This window comes from Lepidochelys olivacea, assembly GCF_965140295.1.
Source record: "Lepidochelys olivacea isolate rLepOli2 genome assembly, chromosome: 19".
Classification (NCBI taxonomy): Eukaryota; Metazoa; Chordata; order Testudines; family Cheloniidae; genus Lepidochelys; species Lepidochelys olivacea.
In genome coordinates this window covers 9,277,590-9,299,892 of record NC_140429.1, presented here as the reverse complement: position 1 = coordinate 9,299,892, position 22,303 = coordinate 9,277,590, and the positions used below count along the sequence as shown (strand labels likewise).

At 46.1% G+C, this 22,303-nt stretch overlaps 1 protein-coding gene across 2 annotated transcripts in view; it reads right to left on the bottom strand.

The window, feature by feature from the left end:
* MAN1C1 (mannosidase alpha class 1C member 1) overlaps positions 1–22,303 on the bottom strand; it is an 88,875-nt gene that overhangs the window by 18,608 nt on the left and 47,964 nt on the right. For both annotated transcript variants that reach the window (XM_084652586.1, XM_084652585.1), the window contains exons 3-5: positions 9,105–9,220; positions 5,674–5,754; positions 2,029–2,123 (exon numbers count right to left, since the gene is read on the bottom strand). In XM_084652586.1, the coding sequence (XP_084508712.1) occupies positions 2,029–2,123; positions 5,674–5,754; positions 9,105–9,220 (292 nt within the window). The remainder of the gene's footprint in view (positions 1–2,028; positions 2,124–5,673; positions 5,755–9,104; positions 9,221–22,303) is intronic.

The following is a 22,303-nucleotide window of genomic DNA, read 5'->3' as shown; positions in this document are numbered from 1 at the left end:
TACGCACATTTAGCTCTTTTCATCTTTGCTCCTACATAATTACTGGCGGCCCCCTAATCCGTTTCAGTGCTCTTCTCAGAGCTCTAGCCAGTAATGCAGACTCTTGCTTTTAGGAAGCCTCTGGCTATTTTGATTTTCTTCCGTATTAGCCAAGGTCATCAGCAAGATATTTCAGGGTGTCTGGGCAGATACACTCTGTCATCTTGATTGTCTTTGCAAACGGTAGAGTGAGGTACGGCATTTCTGCAAAAGGTGAGCCAGTGCGTGACCTTGTATTGAGGAAGAGGCACCACCTGAGACTTTCTCATCCAGCCAGGAAGCAGAATGTCATTCCTGGAAGGATACAATTAAGGTGGTGGAGACGTTCAAAGTTTTCATTGCACGGAGCGTTAAGCAGCGGGCGACGGTGACATTTGAGCAATGGATCACCCCGGGTTCCATGTTCAATGAAATCTCCCACTTTACAGGGAAAGGAACCCAATGGCAGATGTGGGGTAAAATGACCCCAGCTGCTGCTCTGAGTGCTGTGGCAGGGAGGACGGAAGGGTTTTGTTAACTCATGTTGCCTAGTCTCTGTGCTGCAGCCTGTGTGCAGGTTTTAAAATCCCAGGGACTTTAGCTAGTTGGCATCAAAATGAGCCAACGAGTCCTGATGGGCAGGAAGTGTTGTGTAGTAGTTAGAACTGGGGACGGGGAATGAACGCTCATGGTTTCCACTCCTGTCTCTTTGGTTATTTAACCTATCTGCCTCAGCTCCCCGCTTTATGTCACATACCTCAGAGGCGGTGTTGTAGCACTAAGGTCTGGTCTACACTGAAAACTTGCATTGGCACAGCTATGTCTCTCAGGGGTGTGAAAAATCCACCCCCCCAACAAGAGATGGGCTATGCCAACCTACCCCAGTGTAGACAGTGCTAGTTCAATAGAAGAAGAACCTAGCTACTGTCCCTCGGGGAGGTGGATTAGCTACAGCCAGGGGAGAACCCCTCCTGTCACTGTGGCGAGTTTTGCCACCGAAGCAGTTGAAGTGTAGATGTCGCCTAAGGGAATGTTGTGGAGTCTAGGCAGGCAGAAAACTACATGGGCTGCGGCTATTCATATAGATTTGGATACAAAACTGACCTTTGCCACAAGGTCTATTTCGCAGCTTCCATGCATGGAGCCGCACAGATCCAGAAAAGTAGCCTCGTGCATCTAGCCTGGTGCACTGCAAAAACATGCAGAGCAAGCAGAGTTCTAAATGCAGGGCCCACCAAAAAAATTCAAAGGCAAATGTGAGTGGGAACATCCTGTTCCAATGGGGCGGCTCTGCCAGGAAGTGAAGGAAGAAAATGTGGACGGCTGAAAAAATTAATAAACCACAGCTGGATTTAATGTGAGTCACCCTTGATTACGGCCAAGATGCCGCCTGGAGTTTGAGTTGCCAAAACGAATATCCTCCAAGAGTCGGGGGGGAGATGCTACAGAAAGATGCTAAAAGAATAACTGGATTAAACAAAATGAATACGTTCATGGAGAATAGGTCCATCAACAGCATTAGCCAAGATGGTCTGGGACACAACCCCGGGCTCAGGGCAACCCTAAATCTCTAATTACTAGAGGCTGGGTGTGGAAGAAAAGGATGGATCTCACCATAATCTCCCTGTTCTGTACACTTCTCCTGAAGCTCTGGCCCCAGTGCTGAGACAGGATGCTGGGCAAAATGGACCATGGTCTGACCCAGTATAGCAGCTCTTATGTTCTTAGAGGCAAAATACCCCTGAGGAACAGTTGTTACTCCTTTACAAGTGTTCAGTACATAAATCATAGAATCTCAGGAGGTCATCTAGCCCAACCCCCTGCTCAAAGCAGGACCAATCCCCAACTAAATCATCCAAATATCCCACTCCCCCCGATCCCTAAATGGCCCCCTCAAGGATTGAACTCACAACCCTGGGTTTAGCAGGTCAATGCTCAAACCACTGAGCTATCCCTCCTCCCCAGTAAGACCTACTGCTAACGATGGGAAAATAATGAGGTGTGTCTTGCCTGCCCAGATTTATGACACCTCGTGGGATACCAGTGGGGGTGTTAAAGGCTGGTAGAAGTTTCTCTCCAAGTTCTAGAGCTTTGCTCTTGAATACCTGTTAGACAAAAAGAGGAAAAGAGAGTTAAAATATACATTGTATTGCTTGCTAGTATCAGTCATGCTGGTTTTCTTAAACTTCACTTTTCCATACACTCCCAGACAGACACAAGTTATAAAGTGGGTAAGAATGATGGGACATTACAGGGCTTTCATTTCCAAATAGTGGGGTAGCCCTAGGCCTACATATTGGGATGGGCCTGAACCAAACCCCATGAGGAAGTTTTGATCTGAACCAGAATTTATATATGGCCCCTGGAGATCCACAACAGACCAGTCTAAAATCCTGGATCCAAACGGGCCTCAGACTTTGGATCTGGATGTGAGCTTTGCAGCGTTGGCTCACGTTACAGTAGAGGAGATCTCCCTTTCTAACCAAATTACAGGATCAGTTCTGTTAACTTCTGACTCAGAGTCCTGGGTTAATGAGTTCGAAAGTTCCCAGTTGGAATATAACTGGCATTAGGACATTTGGCAGTTTCAGGGCACTGGGGTTTGTGTGAACCCTTTTCCTTTTCCCTTGGTTTTGGTTCTTATGGACACACTCCTTGTGAGTTTTACTCTGAACCCAGAAATTCAAAGTTAAACAGCCAAAACGGCCAAGTTTTGCCCTATTATGGGACAAACCCACCATGTTTTCCATGGCTTCCTCATGAAACCAGAGATCATCCCAGGATCATTAAATGAGCTCGGCTTGGGCTTGGGGTTTCATTGTCCTAGTTCTGCACAGCTCTAACCACTCTCAAAGCTGTGTGCTTCCCACTGCCTAGAGAGCTTAGTGTCTGCATATGTAAAGCCACCCATTGCTACATCCAGCTGTTCTCTTGAATTTCTGAAACCTTCTAAGTACTTTCCCTTGGAACTTGAAGCCAAGTTCTGCATTAGCTGGGGAAATAGTAGATAAACTGGATTAAGCATCTGTATCTTGCTGTGCTAAAACGTGAGATCTGCCCACATGGCACAGATCTCCAGTCCCTAAGCTCCTGGAACTGCTCCTTTAACCTACTGAGCAAAGACCAATTTCTTGGGTCAAAGGTCTCCACTTCTAATGCTGCTGGCTGCTCTAACACCAATGATGGGCAGCTGGCTAGTAGCTTTGCTCAGAGTACTGTTACAAGAACACGCCCTTCTGGGTTGATTTGAGTTGATCTTGCAAAGCATGGCTTTGGGGACAAAGGGTCCCCTTTTAAGAACTTGTTGTGGGATGGTGGGGGAAAACAGAAGTGAAGACATCAAAATTAAAGCAGATTTCTAAGGATGAAGCATGCTATGGTTTACAAAGCAAGTTGCTGATAGCTCACATGACTTCTAATTTCAAGAACACATATTTTATACACACATACACACACACACAGACACTCCTTTAAGTGCAACTAATTTCCAGAGAGGATCCCTGGCCTCATCATGGCTAAGTTATCACCCTTTCCATTCCTAATTTCCGAGTTATGGGCTTTCTAATCAAATGATAGCTTATGGGGGCTGGTTGCACAAAGCCGCCAGACACAATTATTTTGGGACAAACTGATACAAGCAATAATCTGCGCTCAAGAGATTTGTCTTGAGCAAGAGAAGCCTGTAAGTGACAAGAGATCAAGCACAAGCCTTCTACCTCTAACCTCCCTAGTTCAGTCCAAGTTGTCACAACAGTTCTAAGAAAGCAAGACATTATTGCTCTGAGAAATACAGCATGGAGGAAACCCAAACTTGCCCATGGGCTTTGAGGCCTTTGTCACAGTAGAGGAAGGTATAGGGAGCTGGTTCAGAAGGGAAAACCATGAGGAAGTGACTAGATTATTGAGGGGCGAGACACTGAACTGACACAGGACAGACACTGACCTGTCTGCTGAGCTCACTCTCTAGCCTGCTGCCCCAGCTTTACGGTTTCGTGGCCTCTCTTCCTTCTCTGTCAAGTTGAAGTCAATGGAAGCTGTGAGCATGAGGGGCTGCAGCACAAGGCACTAGATCTTTGAGAGTTTTCCCAGCAGGGAAATCCCAGGAGGAACAAATTCCTGTAACTCATCCAAAATGCAGCCTTAATTATGGAGCTTCTCCCAGGTCTCCACAAATCACTGGCATCACAATGTAAGGACTAGTCATTTCCTCCTATCATGGGCAGCTCCCTCCAACAGAAGCCGCCGGCCTGTAGCAATATGGGAGTTGCTTGAAAAGGTTATTTACTTGTTGCTTAAGGCCCAATCCTGCAGCCGTATGCTAGCAGAACTCCCATTGAGATCAGTGGGATCAGGCCTTCTGTTTGCCTGAGATATTCAGGGTAGAGGAGTAATCTCTTGATCTCCCCACATCTGGTTTTTAAATTCCAGCACAGCTATATTATGAGACAGGTTATGTGTTAAGATATGGCCTACGTTTGGGAGGGATAGGTGGGAGAAAGAGAGAGCAGTGTTTTCAGTAGGAATCTTCTGATTTAGCCAGAATTCGTTGCGGGCCTAGTGCTCATTGGAACGCTGCTCCACCACCCTCGGAAAGGGGTGCCTTTCCCCAAAGGTCAACTCAACTCTGCTGGCTGAGTGGGGAAACCAGGGGTTGGGGCAATTCTACCAAACGTACTTGCTTGGATCAGTCCTTGTGTAACCCTGTGGTGAGCGTGTGTTACAAATCCCCCTCTGTGCTGATCCACATAGGATAGGAGTTGTTACCACCCCCACCTACGAAGCCACGACTCTTCAGCTCAAGCTGCTGCAATTCAGACAGATATCTGGCTCAATCCCCAGTGTGTTGACCATGGGGGTGGTTGTCACATCAGTCACTTCCTCTTCCCAAAGGAAGCTGATGGCTCAAATCCCAGATGAATCCTCATGTATGGCCAGCCCTCTGGGTTCACACATGGGGATTGAATCGGGAACCTCCGGAGCTAAAAGCGTGAGTTTTGACAATCTGAGTTAAAGAGCCATGGCCCGGTAGCTGGGGGTTGTAACAGACTCATATCCACTGCGTACTGGCACAGAGGGGAGCTTGTAACACACACTCACCAGTCCATGACATTTGCACACTAAAGAAAGGCTCCTTGCACATGGATGGCGTTAGCCACAGCCTGGCCCCCTGCTTTATCAGTGCAAACTTTTGCTACACAAAAAATAGAACACTAATTTGGGGTTTTCACAAATAGCTGCCACCAATAAGCTAACACTTAGCCTGCGGGGCTATTTGGAGCGACCCCAAAGTTTGCGCTATTGCCTATATTTAGGCTACAAAGTAACAAGGACTGAGGGAAAGGCAAAGATCACTGCAAATGCATTTCAGTGGGGACCAATGCACCAAGCTGAAAAACGATCTTGCTAAAATTGTCCGTTGGAGAAAAGATCTTTATAGATGAGCCAGGCATGGCAAGCATAAGGTAATTGTGTGAGACTTAATTAAAAGACTGCTAGTGGGAGTTCAATATTCATAAAAAACAGGTTTAGCCTCTTGTTACAGAGGGATTATTTTATGTTCAGTTGAGCACCGCTGGGAGCAGCCCTATCCAGAAATACACCTGCACATTCATTATTTGAGACAGTGAGAGATATGCAGGATGTGTGGAAACAAACCTCTTCACCGGTTAGGTAGTACGTCGTCAAGAGCCCTCCGACATAACGAATGTTCACTTCGAACAAGGACGCTTCTCCATTCTGAAAAGATCATCATCAGATAGTAACTGGAAGGTACAAGTGAAGACTTACAGCAACCATGCAGACATAGGGCCAGTGAGAGTGCCTTGGAATAATTCTAGGCACGTTCACAAAACTCTGCAATCCTATTCACAGTTTAATAACACTTTGCCTTTTTCTGGCATCTTTCATCTAGGATCTCAAAGAGCTTTATACATGAAGCCGCACAACCCCCTAGGAGGTAGCTTAAGTGAGCTATCGGGATCACTTTGTTACCACTGAAATGGTTTCTGGGTAAAACGCAGCAGCTGTTTAATAGCAGTGAAACACTACCCAACAGATTACGAAAGAAAGCGTGAGGAAGTGTACTTCCTCCAGTTGAAAATGAAAAGGCAATGCAGGCAGCCAGAAAATAGTTACGTACGTTGAAAGCTGGACAGGACGCTGGAGTTAACATCTCTATTCTTACAAGAAGGGCAGAGAGATTTCGAGAGCCCACAAGAAGTCAGGACTGTTTTGAATGGCCAAAAGATGGCACCCTCCTGTACTGAGCCTTCTCGCACCATATGGGAGCATTCCTTCAGCACTGACTCAGCGGGCAGAGTGCCACCTTTTGCATCACCACAACAACTTCCTGGCGTGGCCAGATGTTCTCTGGAGGTCTCCCATTCAAGGACTTACCAGGCTCAACCCTACTTGGTTTGTAAGACCTGACAGGACCACAGCCCAGGATGGCACAGCTGCTGCCACACTGAGTGGCAGACAAACAAACCAGTGCCCAGGTGCCCTGCTAGGAGATGGTGAACATGCAGTGATGTGGTTCACTGAACCTCCCAGGAAGCCACTCACCTGGAACGAGTTAAGATCTATTTTATTCCAGGTCCCGATCAGCAAATGTCAAAGCAATTGCCTTCAAACTGTGCTTTTTAAACTGTGCTCCTAGACTGTGAACCTGCCAGGCAAATTATTTCTTCCTCTCAGATAAACACATAAAACTACCAACAGGAGGCTCTTACAAGAGCGCAGCATTTTCCACGAATGGGATAGAGGGATAGGAATTCTTTACCCACTGCATTAATCTGGCTCTTCCAACAATCCCACTGGGTTACATATGAAAACAGAGGTCTTCTCCCAGGGAAGGCTGGAAGGATCAGAGACACAATGTGCCATCCAGAGAGGGAGGCAAAAGCCAAAGGAAGCAGCTCAAGATCACGCAGGAAGTGACAGTACTGTAAAGGGGGAGAGAGAGGGAGAACCTGGAAAAGGCTGGACTGGAAGGAGGAGAGAAAGCAAAAGATCCAGGTTGGGAAATAAAATCAGTGGACCTAATATAGCTGCAAATAGCAATTAATGATTTGTTTGCTGGGCGCCGGTTCTTAGGCCATCAATTAACCAGGGTCATGGAACACTGCTGTACACACAGCCTGCTGCTGGTTAACACGGTCGTCCGTGCTGCATTCCTTTTAGAGTTTGGGGATTATTTTTGTCCCTCAGCCTCCCTGTCTCACGCTTCTCTAAGCAAACTTGCACTTCCCACATAGTCAGTGGTCTGTCTGGGTATCTACACCACACTTGCCACTAGTCAGTAAATCCAAACAGCTGCTCTGTCACAGACCTGAACGGTCTCTTCTTTCCCCACTGCCTGAGTCAGGCCCACCCTGCCGCATCTAGCTGCTGAGAGTTCCACCACCCCTGAAGACAGCAGCTCTCCGGGGGGGGCCTTGGTTGCAGAGGGGCCGCCCGTCAGAGTTTGGGTCCAGCCCACTGAACGCTTTAAAAGGCAAGACCGGTACCTCCAGCTTGACTGTGTTTTCTGGGCAGCCAGTGGAACAAACAGCACTGGAGTGACATGTAGAATCTCCTTCCTTAGAGGTTTTTAAGGTCAGGCTTGACAAAGCCCTGGCTGGGATGATTTAACTGGGAATTGGTCCTGCTTTGAGCAGGGGGTTGGACTAGATGACCTTCTGGGGTCCCTTCCAACCCTGAGATTCTATGATTCTATGATTCTATGTTGCTGACAGCTGATAATCCAGCTTCCTCTGTTGAGACGGTTTGCGTTGTACCTCTGAAACTGTTTTTACTCCCCATGCTGGCAAATTATCTCAGCAGCAAATGAGGCTACTTTTGAAATGACACCCTCTCCTTCCTTGTCATTTCTCTCTTAAGCCTCGCACTGAATTCCCCTCTCCAGTCAAGGCCACCATCCCACTCCTGCCTGTGTAAGTCAGCTTCTTGTCTCAAAGCCAATTTTTAATTAATTTCAACCCTTCTCTCCCTGCACTGCACATCTGACTCCAGTGATCAATCAATAATATTCATTTTAGTCTTTGCCGATCAATCTATTGTGTGGGCCAGGAGTAAAAGCTTTTGTCAAATCCAGATAAATTATCTCCCCATTGATTTTGTCCCTTGTTTATCGATTCAGTAACATACTTAAAAGCATTCAAGCTAATATATCAGATGTGATCTTCCTATTATGAATCCATGATGGCCATCCCTTCCCAAATGATACTTTTCTAAAAAGGCAGCTGCATTCATTTTTCACATGGGGAAAACCATTTTTCCCCATGTACTAACTAGGACAGACATAAAGAAATTAAAATTTTAATGGCATTTTGAGCTTAATGGCTTCCATAGACCACGTCAGGCTGTGGACCCGTCTCGCAAGCGAAGAACAACTCCGTATGTAGATGGGAGACCTTCACGGAAGATACAGGAAGGAGTGCTGGCCATTCTGTAGGTGGAGCTCCTCATTTTTCATACTTATCCAGTATCCCAGCAGTGTGGTTGGGGTCAGGCCTATCGAGAGAAATTTGGGACCCCACCCCCTTCCCTTTCACTTTATTGACACAGATGTTACAAACATTTTGGGGTCCCCCACAACTTAAGGCCCTGGCACAATTGTCCCTCTCCCCCCCTCCCCTTCCCGTTAGCTTTGGAGTCCTGTGCTGCTTTTGAATAACACAAAGAGGTACTGGTCAATAATTTATAAGGAGGGGTGTCAAAAAAATCCCCTCCCTAAGAGCAGGGTGATCAGTCTATAATTTGCGGAAAGAAAACCTGATATCATGGGGAGGGGGTTCAATCTGGGGGACATATGCTGGAGGTCTCCTGTTCACACTGATCAATCTTCCTTGGAGTGTCTAAAAATTAGAGATGGAAATTTTCTAACAGAAAGAGCATTACCCCCTGTTCAGGCTAATTCCGCGGAAGACCTCAGGAATGAAGGATGGCTGCAGGAATCACTGGGTGGAGTTCTGTGCTCTGTGCTGTGCAGGGGGTTAGTTGGATCACAATGTTCCCTTCTGGACTTGCAATCTATGAATCTGACTCATTGTCCCTTGCACTGACATTTTCAATTACTGACTCACCACATTCAAGTCCAAGCTCTTCTCCACCCAGCTTTTCGCTTCTTGGAATTCCTCCCCAAGCTCCATGATGTACAGAGTATCTAAGGCATCCACTATGGTAGCCCCTCGAAGGCCCCCTGTATCGGCAAACAAAGAACAACTTGTTTAAATCTTATTCACCTTCCGTTTTTGGATATCAACTGGTCAGGTTCATTTTCATTTCACCCTTTTAACACTAAAGGTGACTGTGCACGTTGGGGGAGGTGTCAACCTTTTAACACGCTCCCTCCCTGTTTCCAACTTTAACGATGGGGTAAAACAATAGCATGTTTGGACAGGATGAGAGCAATCGCTGAGATGAGGTAAAGGACTGCAACGGTATACGGCTGTATACGAGACGCAGCCCACACCAGAACTCCAGGTGGGAACTCCGCTGAACTTTGGGAATGTTCCGCTTGGCATTTGGACCTGAATTAAATGGACCGAGGCTGTGCAAGGAGCTTGGACCAAAGGCTTTCCAACAGGACTAGTGAGTTTGGGATCTTTAAAAGGGGCCTGATTTTCAGAGGGCAGAAAAATGGGCCCGAAGTTGGGCACCCAAAATCACTAGTCACGTCTGCAAATCTTGGCCTTATTTTCCAGTTCTGGAATGTGCCTGCAATCAGGACAGCTTGTGACATTTCAGCCCAGCAGATGCAAAGCCTTGCCCTGACTTGGCTACATACCCAAACTGCAGCCTCTCTCTAATCTGGGTCTGAAACACAGTTGCCCAGCTCCCCAGTGAGGTCATCACCAAACATGCATAGGCTGCCAGGGACCACTGTGCTAGCCAGCGTGACCACAGAGGATGACGTTGCAACAGTCATCATGTGGTGATGTCCCTGGATCTGGATCAGTCCTGCAAGTCCACCAGGTAAGGTCCGGGCCTGCACCCCTTCGTGTGTCAATGGCGAGTTTGAGAACCCAGTGCGTGCGCGGGGGGGTTTCCGTCCATCCTGGCGACACGGCTGAAGAGCAGGCATGCAACGTACAACGCAATAAAATGAATGACTGAAGCGAGGCCAGAAGGCATCATAGTGTCTGTGTACAATGGCAGAAGATCTTGCACGGTGTGTGGCAACTACAAGCCAATCTCATTGTTTTCGGTCCCTGAAAGGTCTTTGTTCATGTTCTGCTTGGTAGGATACAGCTGCTCCTTCACAGACTTTGTCATCCGCAGCAGTCAGGTTTCACGGCAGGACTGTCCACAATGGACGCTGGACTTACCCTTTGGATTCTGGCTGACATAGCACGTGCTTAGCACCCACCGGCAGCCAAGCTCCCCTCCCTTCTCCCCCCAGTGCCTCCTGCCCACCGCAGATCAGCTGTTCTGCGGCATGCAGGAGGCACTGGGAGGGAAGGGGGAGGAGAGGGGATGGGGCACGCTCGGGGGAGGGGGCAGAACTGGGCTGGAAGAGGTGGGTCTGGGGCAGAGCAGGAAGAGGCGGGGCGGGGTCTTGGGGGAAGAGGTGGAGTGGTGGCAGGGCCTGGGGCGGAGTGGGGGCGGGAAAAGGTGGGGCGGGGGCTTAGCGGGGTTGAGCACCCCCAGGGCAAGTTGAAAGCCAGCCCCTGTGTTGGCTGAACTGTACAGAGGATTTAACCAATCTGCTTCATGTGGCACACAGAATCGACCTCAAAGTGGCTTTCGGCTCAGTCAGCACTTTGGCTTGCACTGAAAGGAGCTGGTGTTCCAAATGTTCTGCTAAATCTAGTATATGATCTTCACACTGATATTGGTGTGAAAGTGTGCCTTGGTTCGTGACTTTTGCCACATTTCTACATAACCTCAGGTGTGCCGCAGGGATACATTCTCCTCCAGGCACTATTCTGTCGAGCTACTCACTGGATGTTAGGACTTGCCGTTCCTCTCATTGAAACCAAAGTTGGTCAAGAAGTGCTTCCAACCAAGACTATGCCGATGACACTGCCTTGCTTGTGGAGAAGTCACAAAATTTCAGCCCCGCTCACCACGGTCTCCAAGACGGCACCCCCACTGTGAGATTGAACATCTCATGACAGAAGACCAAGGTCCAGAACTTTGGAGCTGGGCCACCAGAACCCCTGGCGCAGGTGGGGTTGAGTACCATGGAGAACTGCTTGGTGAGGGCCAAGAACAATACTTCAATTTCTGAAAGACGATACTCAAGATAAAGTAATATTAATATATTGTTTGTTCTGTGGAACACTAAGCCTACATTTGCGGCATGCGGTGACTCATGGTTTCCCACTACAAATGTATGATATATGGCATTAGGTGGCAGCAGCTTGATTAAAAATGAAGCCCTTGGACACTTAACAGAGACTCGGTGAGCTCAAGGGAGAGCTCCACTCACTTAACTAACAGAATGAATTGTTATCCATGAGTGTGCCCATTTTTCTCCAGCAGAGGGCAATGAGGCGTATGCAGACTAAGCACAGTCCCTCACAAATACTTGGATCTGCCATGTCAACCACGTAAAAACCCATGTCAGACTTTCCGTATAAAGTAATTGGGACTACAGACGAAGACTTTCAACAAAAGACAGCGACATTGTATCCTGTGCTGAGATGTGGAATGGTGATACGTGGAACTGTATCCCATGCAAGCTGGGATCAGTGTGATTTAAATAGTTCAGTACTCTGAACAGCAGCAGAGATATGGTCTCACAGGATCTCAGTGACACAGTTTCATTTCTGGTGGCTGAGAGTCCCTAAAAGTCCATCTAGTCATCAGAAGGCAACGCAGCAGGGGAGGTGAAAGAGAACATGGGTCACTGGCCTGTGTGCATGGACTTTGAGATTGGAGGCCATCGTTTTCCTTCGTAACCAAATATACACAGCTCTTCACTTGGAAGCTACCCATTACCCAGCCCCCAAAAGGCAAATGAAAGCTTCTCCATCATTTCCTGCATTTTCCTGAATGCCCACTGGAGTAGGACTTCTGTGTGTAGTTACTGGTTTGCCCTTACGTCAAGATTAGAGGCACACAAGCATTGCTTCATTGCTGTCACAGCTCTGTCCTTTGTCCTAAGAGAACTGGACCGCAGGGGTGGGTGGCCAGATTCAGCGTTCGTTTCTGCAGAGGGTGATGCTGCTGGTGACAACTCTCTTGAATACTGCGTGCAGATGTGGTCGCCCCATTTAAAAAAAAAAATATTGGAATTGGAAAAGGTTCAGCAAAAGGCAACAAAAATGATTAGGGGTATGGAACGGCTTCCGTATGGGGAGAGATTAATAAGAATGGGACTTTTTAGCTTGGAAAAGAGACGATTAAGGGGAGATAGAATTGAGGCCTATAAAATCATGACTGGTGTGGAGAAAGTAAATAAGGAAATGTTATTTACTCCTTCTCAGAACACAAGAACTAGGGGTCACCAAATGAAATTAATAGGCAGCAGATTTAAAGCAAATAAAAGGAAGTATTTCTTCATACAAGGCACAACGTCAACCTGTGGAACTCTTTGCCAGAGGATGTTGTGAAGGCCAAGACCACAACAGGGTTCAAAAAAGAACTAGATAAATTCATAGAGGATAGGTCCATCAATGGCTATTAGCCAGGCTGGGCAGGGATGGTGTCCCTAGCCTCTGTTTGCCAGAAGCTGGGAGTGGGCTACAGGGGATGGATCACTTGATGATTCCCTGTTCTGTTCATTCCCTCTGGGGCACCTGGCATGGGCCACTGTCAGAAGACAGGATACTGGGCTAGATGGACCTTTGGTCTGACCCAGTAGGGCCGTTCTTATATACCACCATTGCCCTTTCCCTCCTAACCACAAAGCCTCAAATACTCGACTGATATCCAGGAGCTTTCAGGAGGGATGCTGCTGCTTTGGCTCAACTTCTTCGTCTCACATTTTAAATCAATTATATTAAACTAAAAATGGGTCTCAGCCACAAATGCCAGGTCCAGGTCAGAACTTTCCTAGAAAGCATTCATACTGGGACAGAACATTTTGAGTGCCCTCTAGTGGTGGTTCTAATTATAGTACTACTTAGTACAAGAAACAACTGTTGGATTACATCCAGAAACCTTCACAGGAAGTGGGGTATATTGGTAAGTTGGAGAGCGGGGGAAACGTGGAAATATGGGAATAGTTAGCAACAAACCTTGAGATCTCAGTCTTTCTTTATTTAAAAAATAATCCCCGGGGCAGACGACATATCATATTTCCCAAAAGGCAGGTGATCAGATCTAGATGTTTAGTTTGGACCAATTTCTATTTTAAATATTCTTGATCTGGAGAAAGGGGTAAACAGTGAGATGGCAAAGTTTGCAGATGATACTAAACTGCTCAAGATAGTTAAGACCAAAGCAGACTGTGAAGAACTTCAAAAAGATCTCACAAAACTAAGTGATTGGGCAACAAAATGGCAAATGAAATTTAATGTGGATAAATGTAAAGTAATGCACATTGGAAAAAATAACCCCAACAATACATACAATATGATGGGAGCTAATTTAGCTACAACTAATCAGGAAAGAGATCTTGTAGTCATCGTGGGTAGTTCTCTGAAGATGTCCATGCAGCGTGCAGCGGCAGTCAAAAAAGCAAACAGGATGTTAGGAATAATTAAAAAAGGGATAGAGAATAAGACAGAGAATATCTTATTGCCCTTATATAAATCCATGGTACACCCACATCTTGAATATTGTGTACAGATGTGGTCTTCTCATCTCAAAAAAGATATACTGGCATTAGAAAAGATTCAGAGAAGGGCAACTAAAATGATTAGGCATTTGGAACGGGTCCCATCTGAGGAGAGACTAAACAGGCTAGGACTTTTCAGCTTGGAAAAGAGGAGACTAAGGGGGGATACGATAGAGGTCTATAAAATCATGAGTGGTGTGGAGAAAGTAAATAAGGAAAAGTTATTTACTTGTTCCCATAAGAACTAGGGGCCACCAAATGAAATTAATGGGCAGCAGGTTTAAAACAAATAAAAGGACGTTCTTTTTCACACAGCGCACAGTCAACCTGTGGAACTCCTTGCCTGAGGATGTTGTGAAGGCTAGGACTATAACAGGGTTTAAAAGAGAACTAGATAAATTCATGGAGAACTAGATAAATTCATAAATTAATGGCTATTGGCCAGGATGGGTAAGGAATGGTGTCCCTAGCCTGTCTGTCAGAGGGTGGAGATGGATGGCAGGAGAGAGATCACTTGATTATTACCTGTTAGGTTCACTCTCTGGGGCACCTGGCATTGGCCACTGTCGGTAGACAGGATACTGGGCTGGATGGACCTTTGGTCTGACCCAGTATGGCCGTTCTCATGTTCTCCTTTAAGAAAGGCACCCTGACTTACTTTGGTGATTTTACAAGATTGTAGTTTTGACGCTTTTCAACCTAGTCAGCACAGGACTGACTTTACGAGACGCAAACCAAGACTTGATTGCGCATCTACAGATTGCCGGTTTCCGAATGCCATCTGCAACAAAACCGGGGTGGGGGGTAGGGGGGAAGCACTGGAGCCAATCACTGGAACTTCATTCGCTCTGACTGACTTGGAAAATGATCATCTAACTGGCACTATCTACATACAGAAGAGCTGAAGCCGGAAACAAACAGCCACCATAGCTACAAGATTGGTCTTAAAAAAAAAAAGCAAAAAAAAAAGCGCTAATGGTTACTTAGCATGTTATAAAATGCAGTGACCATGAAAACCAACATTGGCTCAGTCAGAGGTGGTTTTATCAACCCTAATGATTCTGCAATATTAATGATTATGCGATTTTTATGCGCTTTCCTATTAGCAGGGAGAAACGTACCAGCACTGAGCGACATGGACACAGGCAAAACACTTTCAGAAGAAAAACAGTGAAACATTGCCCGAGGCTCAGCCCATTATTGTGATCTTCTGAGAGTAACATACTAATGGACTCGATTTATTATGATGATATAATCCACCACGCCTTTCATAATCTGCGAAGAGACAGTAATAAAAAGTTGGATTTGCCGAAACTAAATAGGGACAAAGAGACAAAGTCACCGTTTTCTGGGATGATTAATTTAAATGAAAAATAAAATAGTGTTTGAATTTACAGAGCTTTTTATGTTTGCCTTCAAATATATGAAACCCTCTGGGGGGTTTAGAAATATGCTTTGCTCTTTGTTCCAGTATGATTCGGAGTTGCTTGGCTTTCCTTTCTGCCCCTGTATTTTATAAAAGAGAGCGTGCTTCACTGATCATCTGTCCCTTGCCTCGTATTAAACTGTTGGTTTAAATATTCCTTGAACACAGGGATATTGGAGGAACTGCAGACTGTGTGTCTTGTACAAGGGTCTTTTAGATGTTGCCTGTCTTCTGTGCCACGTCCGAAGTGATCTCTGGCATCTGCATGTGACTTTTTCCCTAAACCCAACAAACTTATTGTAATAATAAATGAGACACACCTTGTAAATGAAAGTCATCTCAGAACAAAAACAAAATTTGAAACAATTCTGTGGCTGTCCAGGACTTCACAGTTGCATCTAGGCCGTACACCAGGGTCTCGTGGCCAGATCACGAGCAGCCAGACCCAGTAGTTGGAGCCGGAGCCAGAGCCCACTATCACAAGACAGGGGCCGAGAATCGGCTGGGTTAGGATCCTGGGAGGTCAGAAGCAGGAGACAAACGGAGATGGGGAATCACAACTCAGATGCCAGGAGTCAAGTCGGGTCGGAATGCTAGGCAATCAAGCCAGGGAAGCAGGAGCGAGTAGTGATAGCAGGAAGCACAAGCACCCAATCCAGTGCAGGGAGGAGAGCAGTAGTTTTGCACAGCTTTCTGTTCCTGCTACTGGCGTAGGACCAGTGGGACAATCAGCTGCTCTGGGACGCCACCATTTGGACCTCAGGGGCAGAGTCTGACCCTGGGGTTGGGCTTTGTGAGTCTCAGGTAAGCTGTTGCCAGCAGGCTATGGGTGGAGGGTTGGAGCATGGTGGTTCCCATGAACCTTGGGGGCCCAGGTTTGAGATCCGTGGGTCACGACACAGGGCCATTCAGAACTTGAGAGGGACCCAGATCTTCTAGTTCCAAATACACAGGCCACTATCACTTTTCCCTACAAGAGTTTCTCCGAATGGGGGGCAGACCCCCTTGGGGGCACAGAATGTATTCTGGGAGGGCGTGAGATGCTTGCGGGAGTGGGGGCGGGGACACTTACTATGCACATTTTACCCATAGCAATGAGTAACTAGCAAAGCTGATTGCTCCAGACACATCGGGTCCTCAGATGGCGCTGTGCAGAGGTGACGACTTTCTAAGTTGCCGGGGGGGAGGGGGGGGCTCAGCTCGACCCCCTCTCTGCCCCAGGCCCCGCCCTCATTCCACCCCTTCCCCAAAGCCCTCTTCCTGCCTCTTCCCGTCCCCACCCCACTCCATTCTGAGCGGGCCCTGCCCTCACTCCTCCCCCTGCCTCTCAGCGCCTCCCGCACGCTGCTGAACAGCTGATCCGCAGTGGGCGGGAGGTGCCAGGGAGAGGGGAAGGAGCTAATGTGGGGGGCTGCCAAAAGGCGCTGTGCATTTGACTCTAGATGGTGCTCTGCATTTTGATGGATTTCTGTGAAGCTTGCCTAGCATTATACAAAGTCGTTGCCATCTGTCTGTTAATCCGTGTGCTACGATGTGGCGTGCACATTTAATTGTAAGCATCGACCACAGTCGTAGTTTTGCTTTTGCTCTTATTACACTGGATCATTGGCTCATTCGTGCAACAGAAAAAAAAAAAAAAAAACCAACTCAAACGAAAAACAAGCTGAAACCGATTCAAGCGAAGCACCTGTAGCTGTGTTGGGGGAGGGGGCGTAAACTACTACACACGCAAAGAAGGGGGGTACGATCACATAAATTGGAGAATCGCTGCCCTATAGGAGCATATTCATTAGCAGTTAGTTGTATAGGGCTTATGACACACAATCCAGTGGTCGTGATTCCGTCCAATATACAGAAGACAGTGTTACCTATATGCTAGCCAGTTTGTTACAATACACACAGACACACTTACAAAGGTGACATCTTGGATGATATACTGCATATTTTGAGACAAAGCGAGACTTTTTCAAAAAATATTTCACCTTTCCAGAGCTATAGATCTAATGAAAGAGATAGAATCAAAGCAGAAGCAACTTTAAGAGGAAAAGAAACCAAAATCCTAGCCTGTCAGAATCTTTATACACTTGCTGTCACCCCCCTCTCTAAGCTACTGGTTTCACTTACTCCTTTGTTACAGTGACACTGGGACACTTTTAATAGTGGGGGTGCTGAAAGCCAGCCCCCTTACCCCTGTCTGGGGATGGGAGCAGGTCCATGTCTCTGGAAGCGGGGGACTCAAGACAGGAGCAGGCTAAGGCTGGGGCCACAGCTGGGGGAGGGAGTGGGGCCGGCAGCCGGTCCCCGGAAGCAGGGCTGGCAGCCAGAGCCCCGGGCATGGGGCCAGCAGCCAGAGCCCCGTGTAAAACCTGGGGGTGCTGCAGCACCCCCACACCCATAGTTCCCACGCCTATGCTTTGTTACGGGGTTTTTAACTAGAAACCAAAAAATCTGCTTAAGAAACACTAGTGCATAGAAATGGCAGCTCTCAATTTAAAGCATGAAAATACCTCATGGACAAAGCACCTTCCAAATGGATTATTTCTCACACAAATTAGGTCATTAATGGCTGGATTATGTGTCTTTTATTTAAATTATGGCAGCAGAATCAGGTCCCCAGAGGAAAAAAAAAGTCCTACTTCTACCATGCCACCAACAGCCAGCAGAGAAAAGGAGAGACACACAGCACTGCCATAAAGAGCCTGACTCCTAGGTATAACTCCGGCTGAATTGGACAAGCCTGACTCAACTCTGCAGTAAAGTCTTTGCAACTCCCATTGATTTCTCTCCAGCAACCTCTGGGGCAACCTATCAGACCCCAGCCAGGGCTCTGCTTTGCTCATTCGTGGAAGGTCATCTTTAATCACTGAGCATACTTCTCAGATCACTACCCACTCTAGAGAGATAAAGTATCTGATTACTCAAACATCGGCTGGCTCCAGGGTAATCCCAGGAAGATTACAGTCAGACAAAAGACAGCTTTGGAGATTGGGGTATCCTGCCCCAAAGCTGAAGGTTGAGAGCAATATGAAAGAAAAGACCTATTCTTACCCTGGGGAGATGTTTTAATGTTACTGCCCTTGGAGTCAGATGGTGATTAATCCTTTGGGATTCCCCACCACCACCACTCTGAGACCTTCCCAATCACCAGACAGAAGCCACTACTTCTTTGGGGAAGGGGAGGAGACGCTGAGGCACTCCCTCTCCTGTTAGAGGGAGGAGGGGAAAAGACACCATTAGTGGACTCTCTCTCTGCCCTCTGACCCAGAAATCGTCTCGAGAATGGCTAGATCCAGCTCTAAGCAGGAGCATGAAAGGGAAGATGTTTGGGGCCACCTGGCTTTTCTCTCCAGCAAGAGGAATTTGGCTGTCTCCAGAGATAGGTGTGGACTATAGACTGAACTAGTCGGTAGCCAATGGGCTAAATGTCCAATATTTTTTTTGGCTTGAGACAGATTCCTTCTGCTACCTGCAGCTGTCTCTTCCTCCTACAGCCATCATCCGGGTCCAGTCACTGTGAACTACTACTGCTTGTGAAGGTAATGGCCACTTATTAACCAACGGTAATATTTAATTTAATATGGAATGAAAATTTAATTATTAACTATTTGACATCTCTCCACCGCCCCACACTCAGAGAAATGCAGCCACCTGGGGGGTGAAATGTGACAACTACTTAATACTGCCGGCTAATAGAATTTAGCCAACAGAGTTTAGGTGCAGGACTGGCGTGAAAAAGCACAACACTTCCAACTCAAATGATGGACAGAATTTTTAGGTAGGTAGAATGCAAGCGAACATGGCCATAATAATTGAGCTGATGCTTTTCTCACCGAAGAGGCCATGGCCATTTTCATGACTACAAGAGCCTCTGTTTTAAGTTTTCATCTGAGAGAAGACAAAGAGCAATCCAGAAGAAGTACTGTATAGTCGTAATACAAAGCTTCAGCTCATCTCTTCCAGGGAAAGCTTGTACCACCCCGTTCTAAGCCTCAAGTGTGTTTAATTTTTTAAGAGAGAAGAATGGAGACATCCAGGAAGGCAACAAGACAGCTCTGTTTCTATTTTTACCCACTCAGAGAGCAAATCATTCATCTAAGCTCGCTAATTTAATTGCAAAAATCACCAACAAATATTAAGTTAATGCAACGATCGTGACAGGTGCTGAATGGACAGCTCTGGAAACAGGATCCAGTATTGTACACACCAGGCAGGAACAGTACAAAAGTCACTGCAACAGCCACTGCTAACATGCCTCAGAACTAGCCTGGAGGGAACCAAATCCAGGGACGAGAGGAGGGTGGAATATCCATGGCTAGTCAATCATGGAAGAGTCTTCATGGGACTTGCTGGAGGCTCCAGCTTTCAAACAGGGTGGATAAAAATCAATGATTAAAAAAAAGTTTGGATTTTTTTAATTTAAATCAGATTTTTTTGATAAAATGGTTTTTGAGGGAAAAAATGATCTAAAGATACATTATAGCTGACAGATATCTCATCATGGAATAGGGATTATAAATTCTAATTCTATAGTATGAGACAATACATTCATGTCATGTTTAAGAAAAGTTTTGTAAATGAATTCCAATAGTTCATGGATTAGGGACCCAATCTTATGGAGCTCCAGGGGCTTCTGTAGAAATTATTTAGGTTAATCTTTCTATCTACCCAATGGGATTCAGTGCACAATCTAGAAGATACCATCAGAGATGCTTAGTTTTGCGGTTCTCAAACTGTGGATTTGTCTCTCCAGAGGTAACATGCCTGTTAACAGCAAAAATGATTTTAAATAAATAAATAAGTAACATATAGAGGTGAGCAATATCAGACCTCAACTCTATTGTCCCTCTGCAAATTTGTGTACACAGAGTCAATCCCTTACCTCTCTCTAAAAGTGCAAAGTTTCAAAAAGTTCAACGAATAGAAGATTGTTGGGTGCAGAATAGATCTGGACAAGGAGAAGAAGTCTGGAAATAAATGTGAGAAGTGAGGGACATATGCTTGTTTTGTTAAAATATTAGATGTTTGTGTTGAAGAAAAAATCCAGAATTCTTAACGTTGTTGTTTTAGTTAAATAAAACAATTTAAATTTCTGTCTGGTGATGTTCTCCTCCTAATACAGCAAGGCAAGAAAATCATCCAAATATTAATGATTAACCTGTTGAATTGGAGATATTTATGAAGTCATTGGGAGATGAACTATCAGCTTCAATTACCTTTGGTAAATGAAATAACCAAACAATCATTCATTTTCTGATATAGCTGTAAAACTAATCTGAAAAGTTTTCAAAATAAATCACTGTTTACAAATGTATAGTGTGTACCTTCTAAAAATGAAACCTACATCTATCTCTGAGTTGTGAAGAATATGTATTAAGATGATAACAACCAACAAGAATGCACTTTTATGTAGAAAACCATGATTAAATTGAGTCTTCCTGACTAGTGATTTAAATTGTGATTTAAATAAAATCCATCCTGCTTTAAAAACATTTAACATTATACTAGACAAGGCACTGATAAGCGATACCATAAGGAACAGTCCTGCCCCAGCAGGGGTATGAACTGGACGAGTTAATGGGTCTTCTTCACCCTGAGTTTCACTGGTTTTAACTGCTGGCCTCTCTTGAGCCTGTCAAGAAAGATGTCAGTTATGCCAGCAGCGGTGATGGTTCGAATACACTGCCAAGGGCTCATTAGGAGGTTTAGCATGTATCCTTTGGGCCACATGAGGAATGCTGGGGAAGACATGTGTCAAACAGCGCATTCAAAGACACTAACAAGTTTAAATGTCTGTCACATAACTATAGCATTAAACTTCTAAGGGACTGTCTACACTTAAAACACTCCAGCGGCACAGCTGTAGACGCTACCTACACTAACGGGAAGGATTCTCCCCCTGGCATAGGTAATCCACCTCCCCGAGAGGTGGTAGCTAGGCTGAAAGAAGACTTCTTCTTTACCTAGCGCTGTGTATACCGGGATTTAAATTGGCTTAGCTACACTGCTCAGGGTGTGGATTTTTCACACCCTATCAGATGTCATTAAATCAACCTCATTTTCTACTGCAGACCAGGCCTAAATAACCACTGACCAGGGTGCTCTGCGGTACAGGCAACAGTATCTGAATACAATCCATAATTTTTCTCTTACTTCCATGGCTTAACAGTGAAGCCTCAGGTTTACTTTCATGCTAAGACAGAGATTTGCATTGATTATATTCAAGATGAACCCATGGATTTAGCCAACCCGCAACAGATGTGTCGTCCTAATAGCAAGATAAATGATAATAATCAAAGCGGAAAAGGAAAAAAACAGGCTCCATTCACCCAAGTGAAATATAAAGAGAACAGAAAAAGCAGCTGGGATTGCCTGGTACAGACATGCCTCAACTGTTGGCACATGGGCTGCTAACATACTCTTCTTCGGGGTCCCAGCAAATAAATGCTAAGAAGAGAAGTGAACAGTGCAAGCTTTGTTGGCAACGTACAGTATAAAACCAGGCAGCTGGGGCAGGTGGAATGAGCTTGGGCCTAGGAACCAGGCTAATCCTGGCCCTGCCAGACTCAGACATGCATGTTATCAACTTCATCCTGAGTGGAACTCCACTGATGTTAAAGGAGCCACACCAGCAATTAAATTGGCCTGCTGAGGTTAAGTGTCTTGCCCAAGGTTACAGCTTCCCCATGTGTGCCAGCCACCTGCCAGCAGCGTTAGAGCGCGTTAAGGCTCAAAAAGGACTTGGAACTAAGATAACTATAGCAACAATCACACCCTATACTGCATCTTGAGTCTCCTTTCCGCTACCTAGCATCAGCAAGCAAACAAAAACAAACTCCCCACCACTTTAACCAACATGGGCAGGCCAAGACCATCAGCTCCAGGCACACACACCATGCAGCCTCTCCTCTGAATACAAAGTCGAGTACTAGGGGTTTAGTTCTCAGTCCCAGCAGCTTTTATAACCACAAAGTTCAGATCTGATATTCAACCGCTGCAAACTCAAACTGATCTGCACAGGCTTAGGGTTACCATCAGGGCCTCACTAGGAATTACAAGATGCTCCCACAAGAGCCTGTTGTGCTAGGACATCCATTCGGATGGTCTTCCCACGAATTGGTTGGTTGCCC